Below are 27,182 nucleotides of genomic sequence, written 5' to 3'. Positions count from 1 at the left end.
ATACAATATCACTACCCCTGTTTGAATGCTAGGAATAATTTAATACCAAGAAGTACAAAATATTATGAGAATACTTTTTTTAACTATCTGAAATTCAAAGCTATTCAGAGAATTCAGTAATATAGGCAATTTTTAGATAGCCATCAAGCATACCAGATTTTGTTTCTTTTGCAACTCCTCCAAATATCCTAAAACATCTTCATCTGCTACATCAAAGGCTGTTTGGCCCTGGGTAGGAAACAAGGAGGGTGGCGATGACAAAAAGTCAATAAATCATAAAATGTCTTCGGTAATTCAGTCTAATTTTACAGAAAGATGTTAGGTAACATTTCTTTACGGTAGTTACAAATGATATAATACACATAACTCTAAGGAGAAATCCATGTGAGAGAGAAGCTGAGAATACCCTCTCCCTTTTTTTGGTAACAGCTTTATTAAGATGTAACTCACATACCATACAATCACCCATTTAAAGGATATGATTCAATGGTTTTCAGTATTTCCACAGTTATACAACCATCACCATAATCAATTTTAGAATATGTCAATACCCCCAAAAGAAAGAACATACCCTTTTGCAGTCACTGCCCCCCACCTCACTGTCCGCATTCCCCTCAGCCCAAAGCAATTACTAATCTACTTCCTGTCTCTATGGATTTGCCGATGCTGGACATTTCATATAAACAGAATCACACACTAATGTGGCCCTTTGTGACCGACCTCTCTCTAAATGTTTTCAAGGTTCATCCATGCTGCATATGTATCACTACTTCATTCCTTTTTATTGATGATTAATACTCCATTGCATGATATACACATTTTGTAATCTAGCCATCATCTGGACATTTGCTTTTGCCTAAATGAATAACGCTGCTATGAGCATTCCTGCACAAGTTTTTGTACAGACATCTGTTTTCATTTTCTTGGATATATACCTAGGAGTGAAATCACTGGGTATTTTAGCCTTTGAGACCTTATTTCTTTTTGATAAATCCCTAAAACTTAATTAAATTCTTGGTAGAAGAGTAAAATAAAAATATATATATTTCTAAACTTCTTAATGTTCAGCTAACCACTGGTATAGCTTAGTCTTAAAAATTAGTACAGATGAATATCTGTCAATCTATTTTAATTCAATATGGAAAAGAAAATTTCAAAGAGCTGCTAACAAAACATAGTAAGAATTTTTCCTGTTGCCTGCCTTCATTCTGATAAGAACCCTCACTGATACAAGTTTCTAGGATGCCAAAAGTTTTATTATTTGGAATATATTCTCTCTCATATGTTGTCCAGTATATGAAGCTTTCTCAGAAAAAAACTCTGTATTCAACTAGAAAATATATCATTCTGAAAGGAAGTTCAAATTTCTTTCCTAACAGTATTCCTACATCCACAACAAAGTCAGAATGGATAGATAATAATGGCTTTGCAAACCACACTATTTTTTTCTATCCATGCCACTGACCAGGAAAAAATAAATCTCACTATTTTTTTCATTTTAAAACAAACAAAACTACAACTCTCAATTCTGCATCAATATCAGGGTGTTTACAGCTACTCAGAAAGGAGGCAATTTCTAAACACTATAAAACAAATGATAAGCTACCCAATATCTAAGCTAGTTTTCTCATTGTCTGTTAATAAAATGAAAAGGTATGATCCATGAAGTATTCTTAAAAATACATAAAATGCTGCTTGATAGGTAAGAGTATGTATATTTAAAATTTGCAAGATTCAAAAACACTTCTTATATTTGCCTTTTCTTGCTAGAAAGTCTTCAATCTATCCTTCCCCATCTAGTCCAAGATAAAAAGTGTTAGCTTTAATAAACTGTCCTCCCATTTCATCCTTGAGTATTAAAAGCCAAGAATTAAATTCCTGAAGAATAAACTGTTCTGAAATAATATAACTGGCTCACAATTTAAGGTGCCCTTTAGATTAGAAGTAATGTTAATTCCAGTTTTGCTATATTAAACTCTTCATATAATTAATTCTAAAATGTTACCAATGCTATACTTTTAATTTGTGTTCATGATGTTATTATGCAGAAATAACTCACTGACTACATTTTAAGTCTTATTTTAAGCATTTGTCAACCCTTCTCATAAATGAAATACACCTTGAACATTTTATTAATACAACTGTAATTAAATTTTTACAGTAGTTAAATGCAACAGGGTTATTTTAATAATTAATGAATTTTCCTTTTTAAGAGGTAGAAATTGGATCTCCTTACTAACCTTTCTTTTCACTCTCCCTTGATAAATGAGTCTACTTTGCAAACAGCGGCTGATAGAGAATAAAAACTAGAGTAAAGTGTGGGCTATAAACAGAAAAATTTCTGATTTCATAAAAGCATACCCATCAAATTAATCCAATAACTTAAACAGGTTCTTTAAACAAACTATAGGACAGTTATGCTAACAACTGTGAAGTTATGAACATTATTTGATTCTTAACTACCATTACTGTGTTTCACAAATGGAGTACAAACACAGCATGGTACATAGGCAGAATCACTCAAAGCAACCAGGAAACAACTGAGAACACTATGCCAAGGTATAAGAAACTAAGAACTCTATCAATCCAGAGAACTATCTGAAATGAAAAAAAATGACTGCTTAAAAAAAATCAGTTCGATACATCCATAAATTATCAGAGCCACAGACACACTAGAGACATTGTAAGTCTAACTTCATAGTCTTTTCATTCTTCTCTACTCACTCTAACTGAACTGCTTGTGCAGGTATGATCTCTTTTCATCTTCACAAAAACCAGTAAGTATTAATAGATGAGACAAGAGTTATTATGATTCTCATTGTACAGATGAGGAAATCCAAACTCTTAAATTCATGGTATTTGCCCAAAGTCATGAAGGTAATGAAGGAAAAGTAGAAGTAGAATCTAGATCTCTATTGCTCTAGTATGTCACTTTGTCTTATATAAATAAGAATAAGCTTGGACTGAATTAGGATAAAAATAAATCCTTATCCCCATTTATAGCAGGAATAGGTTTGTTATTCATTTAAATCTTTATAATGATAGGTATCAAGCTAAAAACTTATCTGGTAACTACTGTCTTAATGCATTAAAAGAAATAATAAACAGAAAGCATCCTAGTTAATATTTAAGAAGAAACAATATTCAAGTATATGCTAGTAAAACAATTCTTTTAATAAATTAAGGAAGCAAAATAAAAACCTTTATATTTAAAATCTGTATCACATAATGTATAATAATGAATTCAAATGACAGCAAATGTTTTACAGTTTGCAAATGAGTTAATGAGATCAAAAGTTCTAAATATTTATTTTTGGAACATTTTCTGAAACATTTTCAGATTTTCTATACAATTTGTTATTTATTTCCCAAAATCATGTTTGAATTCATCTAAACTCTGAAAGTACCTTGAGTATATTACTTTGATATCATTTTATAAAGAAATTTAGTAAAAATTTTCCATTTATAAAAGACTATATCGAATAACAAGATCAATTCATATAGGCAGGCTTACATAATTAAAACAATGTAATTTATTTTGATTGAACATTAAGTGTGACTTTTTTTAATGTAGCCAATAAAAACAGAGAAGACAGCCTAACTCACATATGCAAAGTTATAAAATTATTAAAATTTTTAAAATTAAGAGGAAAGTCTTTTAAGAATACCTTATATTACTAGAGAAGTCCTCAAAAAAAAAGAGAAAGGCTTATATTTGTGTATATTTATGGCATAAAGGCCTTTGGAATGCTATGTACATTATGTAGCTCCTCACTATTAAAAGATGTTTTTAAAATCTTGATTTTTTAAAAACCAATATTTTGAAAAAATTTAAAATTATATTTTTATAACGATAGTAGCTAGAAAAATAAAACATATGAAGAAACTAAAACTAAAAAAAGTTAGAGGAATTTAGCAGAATTTAAAAAACTCACCGAATTATGAGGGTTTTAGAAAATTTTAACTTCTCTGATCATGTCCCTGAATGTGTAAAACTCTTAACTTTACAGGATTGGTAAAAGGATAATATATATGAAAAAAAGTTGAAAACCATAAAATTATATGGGAAAATGAGGCACACTCACAATTCTTCTTCTTCTTTTTAAAATTTTTTTAAAGAGACAGGTTCTCACTCTGTTTTAAAGAGCCAGGCTAGAGTGTAGTGGTGTGATCAAGCCCACTGCAGCCTCAAACTGGGCTCAAGTAAACCTTCTGCACCTCAGCCTCCCAAGTAGCTGGGACTATAGGCACACACCACCACACTTGGCTAACTTTTCTTATTTTCTGTGGAGGCAGAGTCTGGCTATGTTGCCCAGGCTGATCTCAAACTCCAGGCCTCAAGCAATCCTCCCACCTCAGCCTCCCAAAGTGCAGGAATTACTGGCATGAGCCACTGGGCCTAGACATAATTCTTTTAAGATCACACAAAGATTTATTGCAATGATAGAATGAGGGAATAAGATATCAAATAAAATCTAGGGTGACAAAATGAGTTGCTATTATAGCAATAAGGAAACAAAAGGATATAAAGCAAGATAATTTTATCTGTACTCTTTCTCCTGGAGCATCATTATAATGAACTGTATGGCATAGGAATTAGATAATTGTAGGCCAGATGCAAATAAAATGATTTTTTCTCATATATACTATATATTGTGTTGTTTCACTAGAATATTAACTCAGCAGTGGAAACATAACATGTTTAAACTAAGAAGTGAAATAATTCTTTTGGAAAACCATTTCAACTAATAAGCTTCTCTCTTCTGGTACTTATCTGGAAGCCACTATTGCTAAATTAATCAATTATCAGCACTGCCCATATGAGTGGACAAGTGGCCTTTAGGGGGCATGGTTTGGAAGAGAGATAGGAATGAAGAGTTCAGAGGATACTGACTAAAAATTCAGACTGAAGACTTTTGTACTTATATATAAGTGTAAACCTATACCCACAGATGGATCATTCTCGAACATTTTCTTATCTTAACTTTCCTGAAGATTTTTACCACTTCCTGTAATATTCTTCCCTGCATATTTCTTATACTGATTTTTTTTTTTTTTTTTTTTTGAGGCAAGGCCTCACTCTGTTGCCTGGGCTAGAGTGCAGTGGCATCATCATAGCTCACTGCAGCCTTAAACTCCTGGGCTCAAGAAATTCTCCTTCCTCAGCTTCTTGAGTTGCTGGGACTGTACGCACTCACCATCACGTTCAGCTAATTTTACTACTTTTTATAGAGACAGGGTCTCGCTATGTTGCCCAGGCTGGTCTCAAACTCCTGGCTTCAAGCAATCCTCCCACCTTGGCCTCCCAAAGTTCAAATATATTTTTAAATCAGTTAATGAAAATATATATCTAGTACCCTACTCCAGAAATAGCAATAGAATTCAAACAGCTTCTTTATCTCTTTGTATCAGCAACTAGGACATGAAATCTATACCACTTCCCTCAACCTGTCCAATGATTTACCCACAGGCAAATCTTGGGCATATGGTATATCGTATTTACTCTCTTCCTTTCATAGCTCCCTCCCCCATTAGAAATTGCAGTTACTGAAGCAATGAGCACTAGCATTCATATTAATGGATACAAGAGAATTAGATGGCCCTGTTTTGAAAGAAGATGAGATCATTTAATGAACTTCTGCTAAGTAATCTACTACAATATTCTGTGAAATGCAATACACAAGGAACATTCTATAGAAGTGAAGGGTAATTAAGCTCATTAAAGGAGATGTGTTTTAGCTTTCCATGGTACTTATCATCTACAACATGGAGTGGGAAAGGACTTGAAAGAATGACGACACTGGTTACTGACTAATGTTATATGAAAGGGAGCAGAGGAGAAAAGTCTACCGTAACAAAAAATTTAATAACCTAAATCTTCTTATGATTTTGTGAAAAACCACTTGTATGGCATTTGCTTCCTCATTCTACCTAATTGTGATATTAAGGAAATCACTTACCTCACTAAACTGTTATCTGTAAAACTAGGAGACTAGATATTGCATCTCAATGATCTTATTTGGTGTAAACTTTTATGGTTTTTACTATCTTTACCTAGTGTAAGACCTCACTATCCATGTCACTTAAAAAACTACTATAAACAAGCTAATACAACTAACAGCTAAAGAGAATTGGAAACACTCCTCTACATGTGTTTTAACTCATAGTGATGACAGAAAACATTCACACAGAAATGCAAAATTTCTTTAATTTATGAATTCCAGGGAATATAATATTAATGAAGTACCCAAGTCTCCTCTATATGTACGGTAATATGATTACTGAAAAAGTAATATTGCTTTCTTTGCAGAACAAGGCCAGAACCAGCTCATATGGTAGCTGAAAAGACTCAAACCATTAATTAACCAATTAACAAAATGTTTTATAGAGTTGATAAAAACACAATTACATAATTTATATGCTTATAACCTTTTGAGATTAAAACTGTATTTCTAAAAATTAAAATATTTAAAATACATTTAAAAGGCCTACCACTTTGTTGACCATCTCCATATCACACAGATTGTCCACTAAAATTCGACATGCTTCTCCTTTACCCCAATGAGCTGCAGCATGAAGAGGTGTCCAGCCATCATAATCTTTAATATTAACATCATAGCCTGCCTGTATTAAAAGTCTAAAGAAATTATAGTGAATTAGATAATCATTAAAATCCAGAAATGAGCAAACACAATCAAGAGCTTTACATCATGCAATTTCACAAAAATTTGCGATATATTTCTTTTCAGAGTTCAAATCCCTCCCCTCAATGAATTAACCAGGACAACAGAAAGTAATTCTCAGAAAACACTAAAAAAAGAGAGAGGTTCTTGAGTTGATCCCATAATAATGCAGTTTTAATTAATTCCTAATGACTCAGTCTTACGGTAGGGTGTGACTTGATTACTCTTGTTAACAGGACTTACATGTAAAATTTTCACAGAAAAGCCCATAATTTTTCAATGTACAATCAAAAACTGATGGATCAGTTTGTACATAAAACTCATTTACTGACAAGACTATCCTCAGGTGTCCACATGATACGTCATCTCAGGTTAAGTGCCTTCTAAAAATATACTGGGATCAAACAAACTTATTTTGTAATGTTTCTACTGCCTTGCAGTTTAGGAACTGGTTTGTGAAAGCTTTCAGGAACCTGTGTTATGTACCACAGGAAAATTTCAAAGGAAAATGGCAATCTGTTAGGAAGAAAACAAAGCAAAACACATATTCCAAGGAATCAGAGTCGAGTCTACTTTTCTGTAGCAGTAGAAAGCAGATACTCTAATCATCAACAAGCTTGAAAACAGGAATACATTTTAATGCAATGCAAAGAGTTGCATAAATTATGTTAGTATGTCCTTTTAACTGAATATTGACATCAATCTTTATTTTATTTAGAAATTAAGCTCACAGAGAGCAAAGAAAGGGTCTATAAATTACACATAGCATAACCCCCCCACCATCACACATTTAGTGAATGAACACTATATGTAACCCGTGAAATCTAGTTGACCTTTACCTTACTTTCCAAGATGTTGAGCTTGAGAAGGGCTTTTTTTTTTTTTTTTACCTACAGGAGGTGATAGTAACAGCTAATCCATAATCCCCCTTCATTTATTTATTTTTACAAACTAATCCTGTATTTCCTAAAAATATCTAAAGTAGCTATTTCCAATCCTGGTTTTGTAACAAAACCACATGAAGAGCTTGTTTTTTTTAAAAAAAGATTCCCCAGCACTACCCCAATACTACTGAATTGGCATATTGGGAATGGGCCTTGTCAATGTCTATATTTAATAAGTCCCTCATAAGATTCTCATATCACTGCCTGTCATCTATCTGCAGACCAACAATTTAAGAGTTATGATCTAATAAAGAAAATACTAACAGATACAAGTCCAAAGACTTAAGTTAAAGAAATATCGCTGCTCACATGTATCATCAGAAACTTTATTAATAGAGGCAGAAATAATACCAGAATATAAGATAACAAAAACATATCCCTATTAGCAAATACGAATTATAATGTTAAATATCCTGAGCAACATAAAACTGTAAGTACTCAGGAGTCTGTGTGGAGAGGAAAGAGAGATTTAGAAAGGCAGATACATTTTTCAACAAACATGATTCTCTGAATATACGAGGCCCCACAATGATACTTAAAAAGAAAAAATGCCTATGTAAAAGAAGCTACTCATGGAGGACCAAACTAAAACAAAAATCAACCCTCAGGGATAGCTTCTGTCATGGAAATGCAATGGGAGTACAAAACTGAAAGGTATCGAAATCAAATTGAAAGGAGTTGAGTGTTTAGGGGAGAGTGGAAGTGGAAAGAAGGTTACATTTAAAACGTATCTCTCTTCTATTTATTTTTCATTTCATATATATGTCTATTTATTTTCATAAGTAATATATTAACAAGTTTCAAAAATAAAAGGATATATAGGGTTTATAGGGAAGTCACTCTCCCACTGCTGACCTTTAGCCAACCATTAATATTATCATTTCCTCTCCCCCCAAATAATCATAGTATTAATTTTGATTGGATCCTTACAAAAGATTTCATGCATATATAAGCAAATATAATTTTTAAAAATAAATACAAATGATATATACTTCTATCCTTGATTTTGATATTTCATAGTATGTCTCAGTATTCTTTCCATAATAATATGTAAGGAGTTTCTCATTCTTGTTTTAATTGTGGCACAGTATTCCAGTGAAAGGACATATTATACTATTCTCCTATTACAAACAATGTTGTTAGCACATACTTCCTATGTAAGAACATCTGTATAAAAAATAATCCTAGAGGTAGAATTACTAAGCTAAATAATAACCACCACTTTGACAGAATTTGCTCAATTGTTATTTATTCCTCCACTAGTAATGTAAGAGTGTCTTTTCGCCACACCTTGTCAACATAGTGTATGCCAAAAATGTGGTTCTTTGCCAATATGATAGACAAAAAAAGATAACTTGTTAGTTTTTATTTGCACTTAATGAAGAACGAAGTTGAGCATTTATTTCATATGCTTCAAGAGCCTTAAGCTGAGTCAAAGGATCAAACAGACTTTGCCTATGATTTGAAGAGATGGTGAATAAAGGCATCTAGACAGAAACAAGAGTAGGCATTAAGACATCATGACACAACTTCAAGTATATATATGGATGGCATAATACACACTTGAAGAGCAACAGTGGCACTTTAACTTAACAGACAGTGGCCAGATGATGATGAATCTTATGTGCTAAGTTTAGGAGTTTAACATTTATCCTGATCCCCACTGAGAACCTATTGAAGGATTTTGAGAGCTTGGATAATATAATTACAAAGAACACTTGGAAGTCATCCAGAAAACTATTTTATAATGTAATCCAGTACTCATATATATGTTTCTAGAAATAAGAGTTTTAAGAAGCAATTTTTACCCTTACTATATGCAATACTTTTTGATATTTTCTACTCTTTAAAAAAGGATGCTGCTGGCAACTCACCAAGTTTACTTCATGATTTGTTTGCAAAGTTTTGTAATAGAAACAGATGGAGGACAAGAAAACTAATTAAAAGGCAACACTACTGTACTATTCTTAGGAGAGGTTGAATAGAAACTGGAAAGAGGAGGAAACTTAGGAACAGGTGAACCTTTTGCTGTTTTTACTGATGAGAGGGAATAAGGAAGACAGACTGATATTAGAAGCCCAAGTAGATAAGAAGCAACATGGAGGGTTATAGCAGATGTTGCTGAGAGCCAGTCTTATTTCCTCCAAAATACAGATAACAAAAGTTATCCACTGAATAATTTTTTTTTAAATAATTGGCAACATTTTTGCATTGCATTAGTAAAAAAAAATTGTCGTGACATAAAGCAGCTTTTTTCCCAAGGAAATTTGCTGATAAACATAGAGCCCTACACAGTTAAAGTTGCTTATGGCTTGATATTTAATATGCTAATAGCACTCTCAGTTCTAGTGTTCACGTAGTAAAAAGAAAACTGTATTGTAGATAAATTAAATGTAAATAAATATTCAGCAGGATCAAGTTCTCAGAACTTGATGATACATTTATATGTTATTCTTAGCCTCAGTCAATCTGGGACCCTCAAAATGACTCTGTAGCAAATCGTTAGTCCAAAAGGTAAACATATAACGGTTGACAGATACTTAAATTCAATTTACTGGAAAATTACAACTGAGAAAAACAACAGTAGAATAATCAAAATTTGAGAGTAAAGAACTTTAGAACAAAAACGATCATATCCAAAGTAGTTTTCTCTTTTGTCCTGAAAACAAACATTAAAGAACTTTTATAAGTTGTTTCAAAATAATGTTTGCAGGCATTTTAAGAAAGGAAACAATGAAATAAAGAAAAAAAAGCAAAGTAGAAAAACAACTCTATAAAAAAGAATACCTACTTTAAAACTTCTGTATAGCCCTTAGCAGCTGCAACGTGAAGTGCTGTACCTCCAGATTTTGCGTGCCGGACATCACTGATATGACCACTATTTAGCCATTGCCGTGCATCTCTAAGCATTATCCGTTCTTCTTCCTTTCGAGCTGCTTCTATATCAACTCCTGATAAAATAAAAATAATTTTTTTTATTTTTGCTTAATAAAAAGTGTCCTTTCTATACTGGAAAGTAAAATTATCTACAACATTTCAAGTTTAAATGAAAATTAAAAGTTAAATCAAATTTTTGAAAAAATGAGCTGATTATAACAAGTTGGTTAAATAAATAAATGTGGGAATATTAGACATTTTAGTAGCTCTCTCTACTAATTATTTGGTTTTTTCCCCACAATATTATTTTGATTTTCCTTTTACTTTCTGATTATTCCCTTTCTTTTTTAAAATTTGAATATTTCCCAAGGTAGCATCCTTTGCGCTAAAAACATGTTTTTTAACAATTACATGCAAATAAAGCTCAAATTTCTATCTACTGTTTTGACCAATTCTATAAATTCTGGTCTTGTAGGTACAAATGTTTATTGAACACTTCAACTTGGAGGCCTTGTTTTCACCTAAAATTTATCAGACCTTTAAAAAATTATTTCTCTACTAAACTCCCTTTCCTTTTCCAACATAGCACATTCTTCATACCATTAGGATTATTTTTATAATTTTAACAAGTTATATAGATTTATTTAAATGCACTTATTAAATATTGCTAGGCTGAGGTGATAAAAGTAGGAAGAATATAATAATGAACAGGACACTCTAGTTCCTACCTTCAAAGAGCTCGACATCTTGGAAAAAAATTAAAATAAAAAGATATTCCTGAAGTTTCTGAAGGATTTCATGTTGTCTTATGGCTTCAACTGCTGGCTATTTAATAAATAGCACATACCACAATGCATTTATGATCTATTTTACTCCAGAATACTATGAGCCTTTTAAAACTTTTATCCCCACTGTCTGGCAGAATACCTGACACAAAGTAAAGGATCAATAAATATTTACTAAATGAATGATGAATGAATAAATGAATCAAAAACAACACATATAACATACATGTGCGTGTATCTCCTTAGCTAAGATTTCTCCCATAATCCTTATATCCATGTGTCCGACTGTTTGGTCAGGAGTTTTTCATCCATCTAACCATCCTTCCATCTAATATGTATCGAGTGCTTACTATTTGTCAGGTACCGTGTTAGGTGCTATGGGTATAGAAGTAAACTTACTATATGGCATTAGATGATACATTTGTGAAGAAAAATAAAGCAGGGTAAAGGAACAGGGGGCAACGAAAAGGGGCTGTTATTTTATATAGGTTGGTTAAAAATAGTTTCTTTTCTTTTCTTTTCTTTAATAATAAGATAACATTATAGCAAGAAATAAAGTGAGTGACAGCCATACTATTGGGAGAACATTCTAGGCAGAGGGAAGTACTAGTAGGCTCTGAGATGAAAACCTACTTAGAATGTTCTTCTGTTTAGAAGACCAAAGTATCTAGAAAGTAGTGAGAACAATGGGCAAGGTGACATAATCTGATTTAATTTAAGAGCATCACTTAAACTAAAAAGTTAAGAGTAGAAATCAAGATATCATCATAGAGACTACTGCAATAATCCAGGCAAGAGATGATGACAACTCGAACAAGGATGGTAACAGTGAAGTTAGTAAAATGGTAGAATTCTGGATTCTTCAAGGCACACCAGCAGAAATTGTTATTATTTTGGATGTAGAAGAGAAAAAGAGAAGTGAAGGATCAATTCGGGGGGTTTTAGCCTCAACAATTACAAAAATTAAAATTTCAATTTCAGAAATGTGAAGTTTAAGATTCCTAATAAGACACTGAGTCAGAGATATCAAGTAATTAGATATCGGAGCCTGTAGAACAGAGACAACTAGAGAAATAATAATATGCCATGAGCATATCAAACTCAATCCTAAAATCTTAACCTAGTTTTCCCTGATCAATCTGCTAGCTGCTTGCCTCATATTTCCTATAGTAAGAAACACCACTTACCCAGCAACCTGAGAGTCAACTAAAATTCTCCCTTTATCTCACCCTCACCCTATCTGTGACAGTTAATTTTAGGTGTCAACTTGACTGGATTGAGGATGTCTAGATGGGCTGGTAAAGCACTGTTAGTAAAGCATTGGCTATGCTTGTGAGGGTGCTTCCACAGGAGACTGACATGGGAGTCAGTGGACTGAGAGAGGAAGACCTATTCTCAATGTGGGCAGGTACCATTCCATCTGGGCCCATAAGGAACAAATAAGCACAAGAAGAATTCCCTCTCTCTACTTTCTCCCTCCTTTCAGGAGCCGGAATCCTTTTCTCCTCCTGCCTTTAGGACTCTCGTACTTGCACCAGTGGCCTTCCAGGGGCTCTCAGGCTGTACTGTCAGTTTTCCAGGTTCTAAAGCTTTGGACTTAGACTGAGCCATAATACTGGCTTCTCTGATTTTCCAGCTTACAGTTAGCCTGCAGTGGGACTTCACTATGATTGTATGAGCCAATTCCCCCTAATAAATCACCTTCCATATATCCTCCTGGTTCTGTCTCTCTGTGGAACGCTGACCAAAACACTACCCTATTAGTTACTAGATTTTCAGCTGCTACCTCTAGACTGTCTTCTAGATGGTCCCTATCACTATCTTAGTTCACACATCTTATGTCTCATGCTTTGTCTACTACTATCTCTGGTCCTTTAAATCATTCAGCCTCAGTTCTCCCTAATTTACTCTATTGCGGGACAAGAAAAAACAAAATAAGATCATCTCACTTCTCTACATAAAATTTATCAATGGCTGCTTACCTTCTATAAGACAAAGCTCAAGCTCTTTGGTGTAGTAGACATACCCTTTTATGACTTGGTCTCACTGCATTTTAAATTTCATCTCTAATCTTTTTTGTCTACCATCACCTAGTGTTCTAATCATCTAGATCTCCACACAGCTCCCCAAGTGCATCATGGTCTGTGCTGTTGTGCAAGCTATTATCCTCTACCTCGATTATATCCGTACTATGCCTTCTTACTCAGCACATTACCAGTTTTTTCAAGATGACTAAATGGTTGAATATGCAATTGAAGCTCAACTTCTAAAGTAGATAATTCAGAAATATTTTTAAAGCCCCTAGATTTACACAAGTACAGGAAACGTCATCTTCAAACTAGAGATTGTAGTATCTCATCACTACATTTTAAAGAAACTTGCAACAAGATTTTCCAAATAGATTTTACGAAAATAACAAATTATATGCATTATATAAATATATATAATGAATACAACCTATTATAACTTTTGTAAAAATAAAATGCCACCAGTTCTATAGTAAAGCACTTTTGCATGCCAAAAATTTTCCATCAAAAGATAACCAGGGCCAGGCGCTGGGACTCACATGTTTAATCCTAGCACTTCGGGAGTCTGAGGCAAGAGGATTGCTTGACCCTAGGAGTTTAAGAACAGCCTGGGCAACAGAGTGAGACCTGGTCTCTGTGAAAAATAAGAAAATTAGCTGGTGTGTGCCTGTAGTCCTAGCTAGTTGCGGGGCTGAGGCAGGAGGATCACTTGGACCCAGGAGTTTGAGGTCATAGTGAATGTGTCAATGCACTCCAGTTTGGGTGACATAGTGAGACCCTATCTCAAAAACAAACAAAAACAAAAAACAAAGATAATCAACCTACTTTAAGACATACCTTCTAATGTTATTTATAAAAAATTACAAAGAAATAATAATACATTAGGAATAATCTTTTTACTGAGTGATTTATCTTAGATTTTTTCTTATGCTTTATTCTTTTACTATGTCTTTTAAAACATGTACCTTTTTATTATCTTTATCCTTACTCTCTTCGCCATCTTAAACATTCTGACTTTTATTGTCTTTTACTATTCTAAGCTTCCTCTGACTTTGAAATAAAAAAATACCGATTTCTTCTGTACTTATATAATTTCATGCTATCGTTACCTAATTACAAAGCAATTACCCTCTTCAGCTTCATATTGTGCTCATATCTGATTTATATATAAAAACAAAAGGTCCCAAGTTTAAATGTTAAAGTATATATGATGGGAAAGTTCTTATTCGAAGAAAATTAAAATTAGAAAAGAAAAACTCTTCTTAAAATGTTTTTTTTTTTTTAAATACAACTCATTAGGTTATAAAAGCCCTACTCAGTTCATCAAAAAAAATTTTTAGAAGACAATCCATTGTACTATATACTTGGAAACTTGTTTTCTAATTTCAGTGCTTCAACTAACTAGCTAGTGACTTTGAGAAAGCCATAGCTTCTTTGTATATTAGTGTGATAGGTTAAGAACACAGATACTAAACCTAGATTTACTAGGTTGGAATCCCTGATTTACCGCTTACTAGCTGTACAACCTTGGTCAAGACACTTAATCTGTGCTATGTTTCAGTTTATTCTTTTTTAAGGTGAGAGTAATGATAATACCTACCCCATAGGGTTGTTCTGAAAATTAAATTAATATATGAAAAGCATTTAGATCAGTAGTAAGCACTAAGGTGCTAACTAACACGACCAGTTCTAAAAGTCTGTGATTCTGTTTCTATTTTCCTGCTTCATGGTCTAAGAAAATCTTAGAATACATTTAATGGGTTCTTAAGCCACCCACTATAACTGCAAGGTTTTTAAACAATGAAAACAACAGATAATTAGATATGATATAATAAAGTGATTAGACTAACATTTGTCACTATGATTTAAAAACAGCTGAATATTAGATTGAAATGCAGCCAAATCTCTTAGGTAAGAAAAAATAAAATTAGATTGGAATTTGGTCAGCAAACAGCTTCAAAAATTGATTTGTGTCCCTAAATAAAATCATATGAAAATGTAAATCAGAAATATTTTTAGCTACTGTTCAATCATTACTACTTTCAAAGGAAAATTACTTAAGCATAACTAGTTACTGATCAAATATACTAGAATAAGAAATAAAAGCCAAAAAAATGTTTAAAGAGTTAAAAAATATTAATAACTCTCATACCAAGATAATTTGAGAAAATTTATCATTACTAGATATACATATTTGGGGTGCTTTTTTATGATTATTAAAATCTTTTAGACATGCCCCTATATTTTTATTTCTTTGGAATTAAGTTATGCTATATAAATGTATACATTCCCATTATATGTATAAAATGAACATTATGAAGTATTTTCTAGGAGACTTTTTAAAAACTACAGTATAGTTCAGTGGTACAGTGTATGGGCTCAAGATAACTGTCACACGGTTTAGGACAGAACTACAAAACACACCTACCTGTATGACCTTTGGCAAATCACTAAGCCTCTATTTTCTCATCTGTCAAATGGGAGTAATAGTAGTATAAACCTCATAGAATTGCTGTGAGGATGAAATGAAAAAATGCATGTGAAGCCCTTTGCTCAATGCCTTGTGCATAATAAGCTACTATCATTACTACTATTATTAGTGTTAGGTCTTCAATTTTCATTTCCAAGGCCATCTCATCTACTAGTCCCCAGAATTTCCCCTCATTACTGTTCTCCTAGATTTACATTTCACATCTTGACATCACTAAAGTGATGTCACAACAGTGCATCAAACACTGCACTGTCAGCTAGATGTCCTTTAGCTACCACAAAATCAGTATGTACTCATGTATTCCCTAAATCTGTTTCTATCTAGTTCTACATTTTCCCATATGAACTCATCTAAATCATCACTTCTTCAAATGGAAACTTTGGTAAGTTTCAATTCCTCCTTCATCTCCACATTCAATTCTCCAACAAACTATTTCAATTTTACCTCGACATTTTTTCAAGACAGCCCTGTTCTTCTTCATCTCAAATGTAATAGGTTTTGGCTCTTATCTTTCACCTGGACTAAATTAAGAGTCTTCATCAAGGAATCCATGCCACCATGTATTTTAGATTCTATCATCCTCCAGATTGCCACCAGCTTTGTTACTAAAAGCCAAATTCAATCAGATTAATTTCCTGCTTGGGGATCTTTGTTGCATCTATCCAGTGCCTACAAAATACATGTTCTTCACCAGGGGTTCCCAACCATTTTGGCACCAGGGACCATTTTTATGGAAGACAATTTTTCCAAGGACTGGGGAAGGGAAGGATGGTTTTGAGATGATTCCAGCACATTACATTTATTGTGCACTTTATTTCTATTATTATTACATTGTAATATATAATGAAATATTAGTAATTATACAACTCACCATAGGTTGGGCACCCCTCATAGCCCATCTACTGAGGTCTCATCTCCTACTAATCCCATCCTGATTTTGTATCTCCATTTCAGTCCTCACGAATTCTCTGCATATAAGTCTCCAACTCCTTTTCTTCACATATGTTGATAACTCTCTCCTTTGCCAAACAAACTCCCTCTAAATGTCATCACACTTGAAACCTTTCCTGACTACTGCAAGCAGTTCATCATAGCTTTTTCTGTTTTCCCACAACATTCTGCTCCTATAAATTTTAGCATATAGCCCACTGTATTGTGCAGCTCACATTATATATTTGCCACTACTGCTAGACTGTAAAATCCATAAGAACAAAGATTGTGTTATTCTTTTATTGTTGTTGTTAATAGCCAGCACTCATGACATTTGCTGGCACATTAATCAACACTGAACAAATCATTATAATTAAAATCAGCCCTATTAACAGTTGTGCTAACAATTTCCTTTATATACAAGGAGACCCAATGGCAGTAAGTTTTCAGTACAACTCCATGCCTTTTCTAGTTCATAATAATTGCAAACTAATATCAGACAAATAAATAGTAGTACAAAAAGATTTATGGTAAGGAATTAGCATTGTGTGACAGGAAACTGTTGGCTATCTATCTGGATAGTCATCAGGGCAAAATGGGCAAATAAGTTAAAAAAGAAATCCCTCTTCTTCCTAGGTTGTGAGGCTTTGTATCTATTCTTTAGTTTCCTCAACTCTTGAAGATTCATGACTTTGAAAGGCCTGTCTAGAACATGGCTGTTAAAGCTCTTCTGTATACTTATCCAGGCTCCAATTTATACTACTTTCTAATGTATACCCAGTTTCTTCTGGGCTCTAGGTACCTCTAATCACTTTTTTAATGCCCCAATTTTACTTTAGGTATTTAAATATTTTCTCAGTTTTAGTGCTTAAGATAATTAGCTTCTATGCTTTCTAATCCTTAGCTTCTATTTTCTGGCAAACCATACATCAGCAGAAATTAATCCTCTAAATTAAGTTATGAGGCTAACTATACTTCAGCAGGAATCAATCCTCTATATGAGCTAGATACTTCATACCTTTCCTCTATCATTTAACCTTAGTAAAACACAGCTCTGATAATTACCTGTTTGATCACCACCTAAACATAATGGAATATAACAGAAATCACACATAGTAATTTATATATATATACATTAACTTTAATAGTAGTAAAATACACCTAACATAAAATTTACCATCTTGACCATGTTTAGGTGTCCATTTCAGTAGTGTTAAGTCCATTCATATTATTATGCAAACAAGCTCCATAACTCTTTTCATCTTGTAAAACCCATTAAGCTGCTGCTGCTGTTGCTGTTGCTGTTGCTGCTGCTGCTGCTGCTGCTGCTGCTGCTGCTGCTGCTGCTGCTGCTACTACGCATTCTCCCTTCCTCCCAGCCCCTGACAACCATCATTCTTGTTTCTCTATGAATTTGACTATTCTAGGTATCTCATATAGGTGGAATCATATAGCATTTGTCTTTTTGTCACTAGCTTAAGTTACTTAGTATAATGTTCAAGTTTCAACCATGTTGTAGCATATGTCAGATTTGATTCTTTAAGGCTTAAAAATATTCTACTGTTATGTATATACCACATTTTGTTTATCCATTCATCCATCAATGAATACTTGGTTTGCTTTCCCCTTTGGCTCTTTGTGAATAATGCTGTTACAAACATGGATATACAAAAACCTCTGAGAACTCGCTTTCCATTCTTTTGGGTATATTTCCAGAAGAGGAGTTGCTGCATCATATGTGTATATGTATGTGCTTTAAGATGTAATTCACAAACCATTCAAAGTGTACAATTCAATGGTTTTTAGTAAATTTGCAGAGTTGTGTAAACCTCATCACAATTGATTTTAGAATATTCATCACACCTAAAAGAAACTCTGTACCTATAAGCAATCACTCCCCATTTATAAATTAAAATCTCCCAAATTTGTATCTCTATCTTGTAACTCTCTCCAGACTCACATATTCAACAGCTGAGATATCTAATAGGCAAAAGAAACTTAACATGTCTGAAAATGAACTCCTGATCTTTCCCTATAAAACCTACTCTTTTCACAATCTTAGCAGCTCTCATAGAAACTTTCACCCATCCAGTTGCTCAGACCAAAAATCTTAGAATCTTCCATGCCTTTCTCTTTTTTGAACACCCTACTACTACTACTCATATCTAAACCACTTTATCTTGCCTTGAAACTCTTACTTCCATATAATTTTATGCCAGATCACGCTATTTGTTATACTTCCTTCAACGTTAAAAATATTAAAAAGATACAGAGTTGAGAATCGCATATTTTTAAAAACAGAATCATCTACACATATTGTTTTATAAGCTGACAACTTTTTCTTTCATTCAAATTATGATCACTCTTCAATAAATACTTTTAATGGAAAACTGAACTATCATATCTTTCTAAACAGTTTTAAACATTTTTTTCCATTTAGGTTGCCTTTTCCATTACCTTGCCGATTAACTTCATTTTGAAGTAGCTCTTCCATTGCTTCCTCCTCAGCAATATCTAAAGGTGTGTCTCCTTCACTGTTGACAGCTCCTACATGTGCTCCCTGACCAATTAAAAACCTATAAAATCAAAGGGAAGATAGTTAAGCAAAGATAATACAACTGAAATAAAACTGAATGAATAACCAATGTGGAAAGTTCCTATGTAAGAGTAGCAGTAAAAACTAAGACTAGTATATGCGTTATTTAAATTTTTTTAAAACTAACATAGAGCATATTTTTCCTTTTGTATATTTATATTTCCTAATTTTTCTATATTGTCTACATACTGCTTAACTAATACGAAAAATGTTAATTTTTACTAATAACTAGAAAGTCTTTCACAGAATCATTATATACTACCTCCACTGAGATTTTTCATTATCTCTACATGTAATGGTTTCCTAACTGATGTCCATGTTCCTAGTCTCATTCCACAAGCAAGAGTTCTTAACCCAGGGTCCATGGGTAGAATTTAGAAGGTTCATAAAAAATTCAATTAATACAGATATATTAAAATATTGTTTATGCTTATCATTATTTTGAAATTAGAGTAGTTATTAAACCCACCACTAGGTCTTGTTATTTAATGTACTACTAAAGAAACAGATATACAATTATGCCATAAATGTGTTTTTCTAATAGTTTCTTAAATGAATTCCAATATAGTTGGATTCTGTGTACTCTGTATCTTATTTTATGCATCAAAAACACAATTCTAAGAAAGTATCCATATGTTTCACCAAACCTGCTAACTGGGATCCCAGTAAAAAGGTTATTAATCCCTTTCATGGTGTCAACTGCACATCTCCCAGAGTCATCTGTTTATCACTGCCCATGTCAGTTCCCAACTTCAAAACAATCTTTGAGTGATTCCTCTATGCTACTAAAAAACATGCATGGTCCTCAATGATTTGGCCTTCCTTCTTTTTCAGTTTCATTCTTCTTCCTTCCTATATCACACTTTAGGCTCCAACCATATATTAACAGAACTACTTGTAGTTCTAGATTAAACCATCTTCTATTAGCATCCCTGTTTTTACCTTTCTGTATATAAAGAATGGACCTTTTTTTAAATGTCCCTAGCCAATTTAACTCATTCACATATTTTTTTTACAGACTACATAAAAATATTCTTATTATAAAACAGTAAAAAAAAATTACAAGTCCACAGAATGGGAAAAAGAATTCCTTCATTCTCTCCTTCTATCATGTTCCTTTCCCAGAGGATAATGACTATCAGTATGGCAAAAATCTTTCCAGTACCACTGCTATGACATTTATATGTGTATATATAAACACATATATAGTTACTTTGGGGGTTATCTTTGCAAAACAAATATTAATATCATAAAACAAAATGGACTGTAATGTAACTCTTCCCTTCTAATAGCTGAAAAATATTCTATAGTATGGCTGGATCACACTTTCATCTAATACCAACCTCTTAATGGACATACTCTTAAATAGACACTGGTATTATCAGTCTTTAAAAATATCTCTCAACATGACTGACTGGGCATAACAGCTCATGCCTTAATCTTAGTAGTTTGGGAGGTCAAGGTGGGAGGACTGCTTGAGGCCAGGAGTTCCAGATCAGCCTGAGCACAAAAGCAAGACACCAACTCTACAAAAAATAGGAAAATTAGATGAGCGTGGTGGCAAGTGTCTGCAGTCCCAGCTATTTGGGACGCTGAGGCAGGAGGTTTGCTTGAGCCCAGGTGTTTGAGGTTGTGGAGAGCTACGATTATACCACTGTACTCTAGCCTGGGCAACAGAGCGATACCCTGCCTCAAAAAATGTGATGGAGATAAAATATCTTGTCATTGCTTTAATTTGTATTTCCCAATTATACACGAGGCATAAAATATTTGGATATTTTTACTGGCATTTGTATTTCTCCTTTTGTGAACTGCTTGTTTACACCTTTTGCCTATATTTCTAATGTGTTCATTAATTCAACAAACACAGAGTGTCTAGTAAGTACCTATTAATAGCACTATGTTACATGCCAGGAATACAATGGTAAGCAAAAATAAGCAGGGACTTTCCCCTCAAAAAGCTCACAGTCTAGTAAAGACTCATTACAAAAATAAATGTAAAGCTGTGATAAGTCCTATAACACAATTATGTGATGCCTTGGAATAAGTAATAGGAAAAACTGTTATAGTGAAGTCAGGAAAGGATTCTCTGATGAATATGTACATACTAAAAAAGAGAACAGAAGGACAATGTGCTTTAGAACAAAATTTACCAAAGCCCTGTGACAGGAAGTATGTATGGATAGATGTGGGCCCAATTCATTTTTCTGAGAGTAACTAAAAGTACTGATCAATCTCTACACCTTACTCCTGCTCCCACACCACTCCCCCTGCCTCTTTCTCTAACAGTGGTTATTGATAAGAGGTAGGTTAGGAGAGATTTGTATGTGCTTGGGGGCGTATATTTTGTTATCCAAGTTTTCTATTACAAGTTTGTTTTGTACGTGTTTGTCATATCACAAAAATGGCAACCATATCATTTTGTAGCTTGATGTTTTTACACTTAACATGTAAACACTTTCAAGATCTTCATGGGACTTCTATAAACTGAGGTTGTACTTGAATTAAGGTACTTTTTGTTTCTGTTTTGTTTTCATACTTTTAAAAAATGTAATATAACATTAAATAGAACATTTCCTTATATACTACAAATAAATAAGGGTCTGAAGCAGAAAAATAACATAAGCAAAATAAGAAACTGTAATGTCCCAGGAGACTATGTAATTATTCTGGTAGGGAAAAATCCCTATCCATAAAATACTTCTATTCTGCTTAGGTATTAGAAATCATTCAAAGGATATAAAGACTGAGACTAAAAGAAATATCTCAGAGTAGCTAAAGTGCTTGAAGCAGAGACAGCTATATGGGAAGCAGAGTTTCAAGGAAATACCAAGTCAAAGCCAAATACAGACAATCTAAAATTTATATAAACAGGAAGGATGTTAAGGGAAACTAACAAGAGTAAAGTTCCAAAACTGCTGGCAGGAAGCAAGGCCTACAGCAATCCTTGAGCCAAAAGTTTAGGTACATATGTATGTATGCATGCATAGAATTCACAAACCTCTCTTGTACCCCAAAATTATCATTTGCAAATATAAACATAAAAATACATACTTGAAGAAAAATAATAAAATTCCACAGCATTAATTCTTATCTGCCGTGAAGAATCTCCAAAAGCCACTCAGAGGTTGGTGGGGTAAAACTTTAATGCTCTGCATACTTTGGGTTTAGTTCCAACCTCTGCTTACTGACAACTATGTGACATTCATTAACTTTAACACTTGAAGCTTAATTTATAAAATAACACACAGGGCAGTGTGAAGTTCAAATGAGTTAAAAATAAAATCAAAATACTAACTCTTATCACATCATGCAAAATCATCACAGTTAGAAAGCAACGTTTGGGCTGGGCTTGGTGGGTCATGCCTGTAGTCCTAGCACTCTAGGAGGCCGACGTAGCAGGAAGAGTAAGATCCAGTCTCTACTTAAAATAGAAAAATTTAGCCAGGCATGGTGGTGCACCCTTGTAGTCCCAGCTACTCAGGAGGCTGAGGCAGGAGGATTGCTTGAGCCCAGGGGTTTGAGGTTGCTGTGAGCTAGGCTGACACCATGGCAGTCTAGCTAGGGCAACAGAGTGAGACTCTGTCAAAAAAAAAAAAAAGACAGAAAGAAAGCAATGTTTGAGATAATGTGAAACAAAATACAGGCTACCTGGAATATAAGAAGTTTACTTTGAGGGACCCTGGAGATATTGAAGACAGCTAGCTTTCCTTCAGAACAACAAAAGCTGGGGTATTAGAAGCAACTTGTGTTACCGCTAATTACAAAAAATATGCCATACTTATTTTAAGATTTCTTAGAAAGAAAAAAAACCAAACAGCTTTCACATGAATCCCCAATTCAAGGTCAGAATATTGGACTGCTTTTCAGATGAACAACTATATTGAATACTTCAGGGCAAAGAAAATCCATATTTTCTTAACAATGGTTAATGATTTCCTTAAGCAATACAAAAGTGGCCAACATAAGAGATGCCAGCTAATGCAGGATCCTTAACAAACTGTAAAAATGAACAATGGTAAAAACTTAAAGGTTTAATTGAGATTTATAATATTCTAGCAACTCTGATTTAATAATTTTGCATAAACAAATGAATAAGCTTCAAAATTTTATAAAATTATCTGTATGCGTGCTAACTGTAAAATCTAACAAAAGGTATAATGTTGTTAACAAAACTACTGGTTGCAACTTGAATATGGTACATTACATAAACAGGTAGGATTCTATCTGTGTTAAATGAATTTGGAAGACAAATTTTGATAGTCTCTGTATCTTTTGAGTTTTGTCAAAAACCAAACCACAGAAGAGATTAAGAAAGTGAAATGGTTCATTTAAAAAATTTGATCTTGGCCGGGCGCTGTGGCTCACGCCTGTAATCCTAGCTCTTGGGAGACCGAGGCGGGCGGATTGCTCAAGGTCAGGAGTTCAAAACCAGCCTGAGCAAGAGCGAGACCCCGTCTCTACTATAAATAGAAAGAAATTAATTGGCCAACTGATATATATATAAAAAAAAATTAGCCGGGCATGGTGGCGCATGCCTGTAGTCCCAGCTACCCGGGAGGCTGAGGCAGAAGGATCACTCGAGCCCAGGAGTTTGAGGTTGCTGTGAGCTAGGCTGACGCCACGGCACTCACTCTAGCCTGGGCAACAAAGTGAGACTCTGTCTCAAAAAAAAAAAAAAAAAAAAATTTGATCTTTCAATAAAAACCCTTCAAATGAGAACATAGTGAACAAAGACAAAGAAAGCAAATTCATTGGCAAGAGCTGATATATTTAGTGTACAAATTTAATGTATATTTTCTTATTTGTTGTAAGAAAATTAGTATCAAGAAGTTATTTTAACCAATACATGATTTTTTAAAAATCAGAAAGTCAGCAAAATAGCATTGTAATAGTTTTGTTTCTTGAAAATACAAATTAATTACTCAAAGTCATCCATGTGAAAGAGAAACTATGAAAACTAAGCTACTTGAACTTTTAAAAGATAGGTTAAGTAGAACATTACACTATTAACTTCAGAAATAAATGCTATTTTCTTTTGCATGTTTCTGAGCAACAGAAATCACAAAACAGAGTAAATAATCTCATCAATCTTTAATCGGAATATACTTTCCCATTTCCTTTTGGAAGTTCTACACCATAATGAAAAATAGTGGGTAACGTTAAGAATCCAAACAAGAGTTCTTACCTGGGAACTTTGAAAGTTTTCTTAAAAATGACAGTTCTTGGCCAGACATGGTGGGTTACGTCTGTAATCCTAGCACTTTGTGAGGCCAAAGCCAGAGGATCACTTGAGACCAGGAGTTTGAGACCAGCCTGGGCAAAATAGCCAGACCTCATCTCTACAAAAAATTTAACAAATTAACTGGCCATGGTGGAACATGCGTATAGGCCCAGCTATTTGGGAGGCTGAGACAGGAGGATCATTTAAGGCCAGGAGTTCCAGGCTGCAGTGAGCTACAATTGTGTCAGACTGGGCTACAGAGTGAGACACTGTCTCTACAAAACAACAAAAACCGTTTTTTCCTTTTAGCACTTGAAAAAGGTACCACTTCTGGCCACCATGATTTCTGGTGAGAAATCTGGTGTTCTTCAAATTGTTTTCCCCCTACAGTATAGTTTCCTTCTGTTTTCAAGATTTTTTTCCTTTAATTTTCAAATATTTGCATATGGCATGTCTTGGTGTAGACTGCTTTGGTTTATCCTGTTTGGAATTTGCTAAGCTTCTTGAATCTGCAGGTTTATGCCTTTTGTCAAATTTCAGGAAGTTTTTGGTAATCATTTCTTTGAATATGTTTTGGCCATGCCCTTTTTCTCTACTTATTCTGAGAGATTCTGATGGCACGAATGTTAGCCCTTTGTCATAGTTCTTGAGGCTCTGTTCATTTTATTTTCTCTCTGTTGTTTGGATTTGGCAAATTCTATTGTTCTATCAGTTTACTAATTCATGCATCTATCCCTTATATTCTGCTGTTGGGCTCATCCATAGAGTTTTTTATTTTAGATATTGGCTTTTTTCAGTTCTATCAATAAAACTGCCATTTGGTTCTTCATATCTTCTATTTCTTTGCAAGTTTTCTGTTTTTTTTTTCTAAGACTTTCAAGTAAGTTTTTTCATTTGTTTTAAGCATGCTCACAATTGTTTGTTGAAGTATTTTTAGGATAGCTGCTTTATAATCTTTGTCAGATAATTTTACTTTTTTAATTTGCAACACACTTTTTTATTATTTTTTAATTTCAGCATATTAAGGAGTACAAATGTTAAGGTTATGTATATTGCCCTTGTCCCCCTCCTCCCTTGAGTCAGAGCTTCATGCATGTCCATCCCCCAGATGGTATGCATCACAATCATTACCTATGTATATACCCATCCCCTTCTCCCCCCTCCCATCTGCCTGATGCCCCATAAATGTTATTCCTATATGTCCACTTAGGTGTTGATCACTGAAAGCAATTTGCTGGAGAATACATGTGGTACTTATTTTTCCATTCTTGGAATACTTCACTTAGAATGGGTTCCAGCTCTATTCAGGAAAATATAAGAGGTGCTATATATCACTGTTGTTTCTTATAGCCAAATAGTATTCCATGGTATACATATACCACATTTTATTAATCCACTCATGTATTGATGGGCACTTGGGTCATTTCCACATCTTTGCGATTGTGAATTGTGCTGCTATAAACATTCAAGTACAGATGTCTTTTTTATAGAATGTCTTTTGTTCTTTGGGTAGATGCTCAGTAATGGGATTGCTGGATCAAATGGTAAATCCACTTGTATCTCTTGTCTTTTTTATAGAATGTCTTTTGTTCTTTGGGTAGATGCTCAGTAATGGGATTGCTGGATCAAATGGTAGATCCACTTGTATCTCTTTAAGGTATCTCCATATTGTTTTCCACAGAGGTTACACTAGTTTGCAGTCCCACTAGCCGTGTATGAGTGTTTCTATCTCTCCGCATTCACGCCATTGGTCAGATAATTTTAATATTAACATCTCTGTCATGCTGTGTTGGTCTCTATTTGTCTTTTTTCATTCAATTTGAGATCTTCTTGATATAACAATTTACAATTAAAACCTGGACATTTTGGGTATTATGTTCTGAGACTCTAGATCTTACTTAAATCTTCTATTAGTTGGCTTTGTTTGATTCTGCTTCAACAGAGGTAAGTAGGGAGGTGTCATCTCATTACTGCAAGGTGGTAGCAGGCCTTTAGGTACCACTTTGTCCTCTAGGGAATTCAATGCTGTGTTGTTCTTTGGGTCCTGGAGATCCCTAGCTCTCTCTAACTTTCAGAATCTTTTTGTACTTTATATATAACGTTCAGGGTTTTTAGCTGTACATAGAAGGAATAATAAGGAAAAGCATGTTTATTTTATCTTTCCAGAAGCAGAAATTATGGTGGGTTTTTTTGTTGTTATTTGTTTTTGAGACAGGGTCTCACTCTGTTGCCCAGGCTAGCATGTAGTGGCACTGTCATAGCTCACTGCAACCTCAAATTCCTGGGCTCAAGTGATTCTCCTGCCTCACTCTCCCAAGCAGCTGGGACTACAGGCGTGCACTACCAGACCTGGCTAATTTTTCTATTTTTTTGTAGAAATGGGGTCTCACTCTTACTCAGGCTGGTCTTAAACTTCTGGCCTCAAGCAATCCTCCTGCCTTGGTCTCCCAAAGTGTAAGGATTACAGGTGTAAGTCACTGCACCCAGTGCCTCTCTCAATTTTAATTATCAAAAAATTGCAATGTTCATCACATTAGCATCTTTAACTTTTTAAAAACATTTCAGTTTGCCAAAACACACAGCCAAAAGTGTTAGGTAGATAGTGAGGGATTCTGGGTCTCCCAA

At 33.9% G+C, this 27,182-nt stretch overlaps 1 protein-coding gene across 6 annotated transcripts in view; it reads right to left on the bottom strand.

Moving 5' to 3' along the window:
- Positions 1–27,182, bottom strand: part of PPP1R12A (protein phosphatase 1 regulatory subunit 12A) — a 144,651-nt gene that overhangs the window by 53,936 nt on the left and 63,533 nt on the right. For all 6 annotated transcript variants that reach the window (XM_012750338.2, XM_076007144.1, XM_076007143.1 and 3 more), the window contains exons 3-6: positions 19,195–19,313; positions 10,419–10,578; positions 6,493–6,637; positions 154–228 (exon numbers count right to left, since the gene is read on the bottom strand). In XM_012750338.2, the coding sequence (XP_012605792.2) occupies positions 154–228; positions 6,493–6,637; positions 10,419–10,578; positions 19,195–19,313 (499 nt within the window). The remainder of the gene's footprint in view (positions 1–153; positions 229–6,492; positions 6,638–10,418; positions 10,579–19,194; positions 19,314–27,182) is intronic.

The sequence above is a fragment of the Microcebus murinus genome, chromosome 10, assembly GCF_040939455.1.
Source record: "Microcebus murinus isolate Inina chromosome 10, M.murinus_Inina_mat1.0, whole genome shotgun sequence".
Taxonomy (NCBI): domain Eukaryota; kingdom Metazoa; phylum Chordata; class Mammalia; order Primates; family Cheirogaleidae; genus Microcebus; species Microcebus murinus.
The sequence above is the reverse complement of the archived record's forward strand: the minus strand, read 5'-3'. Positions and strand labels throughout refer to the sequence as shown.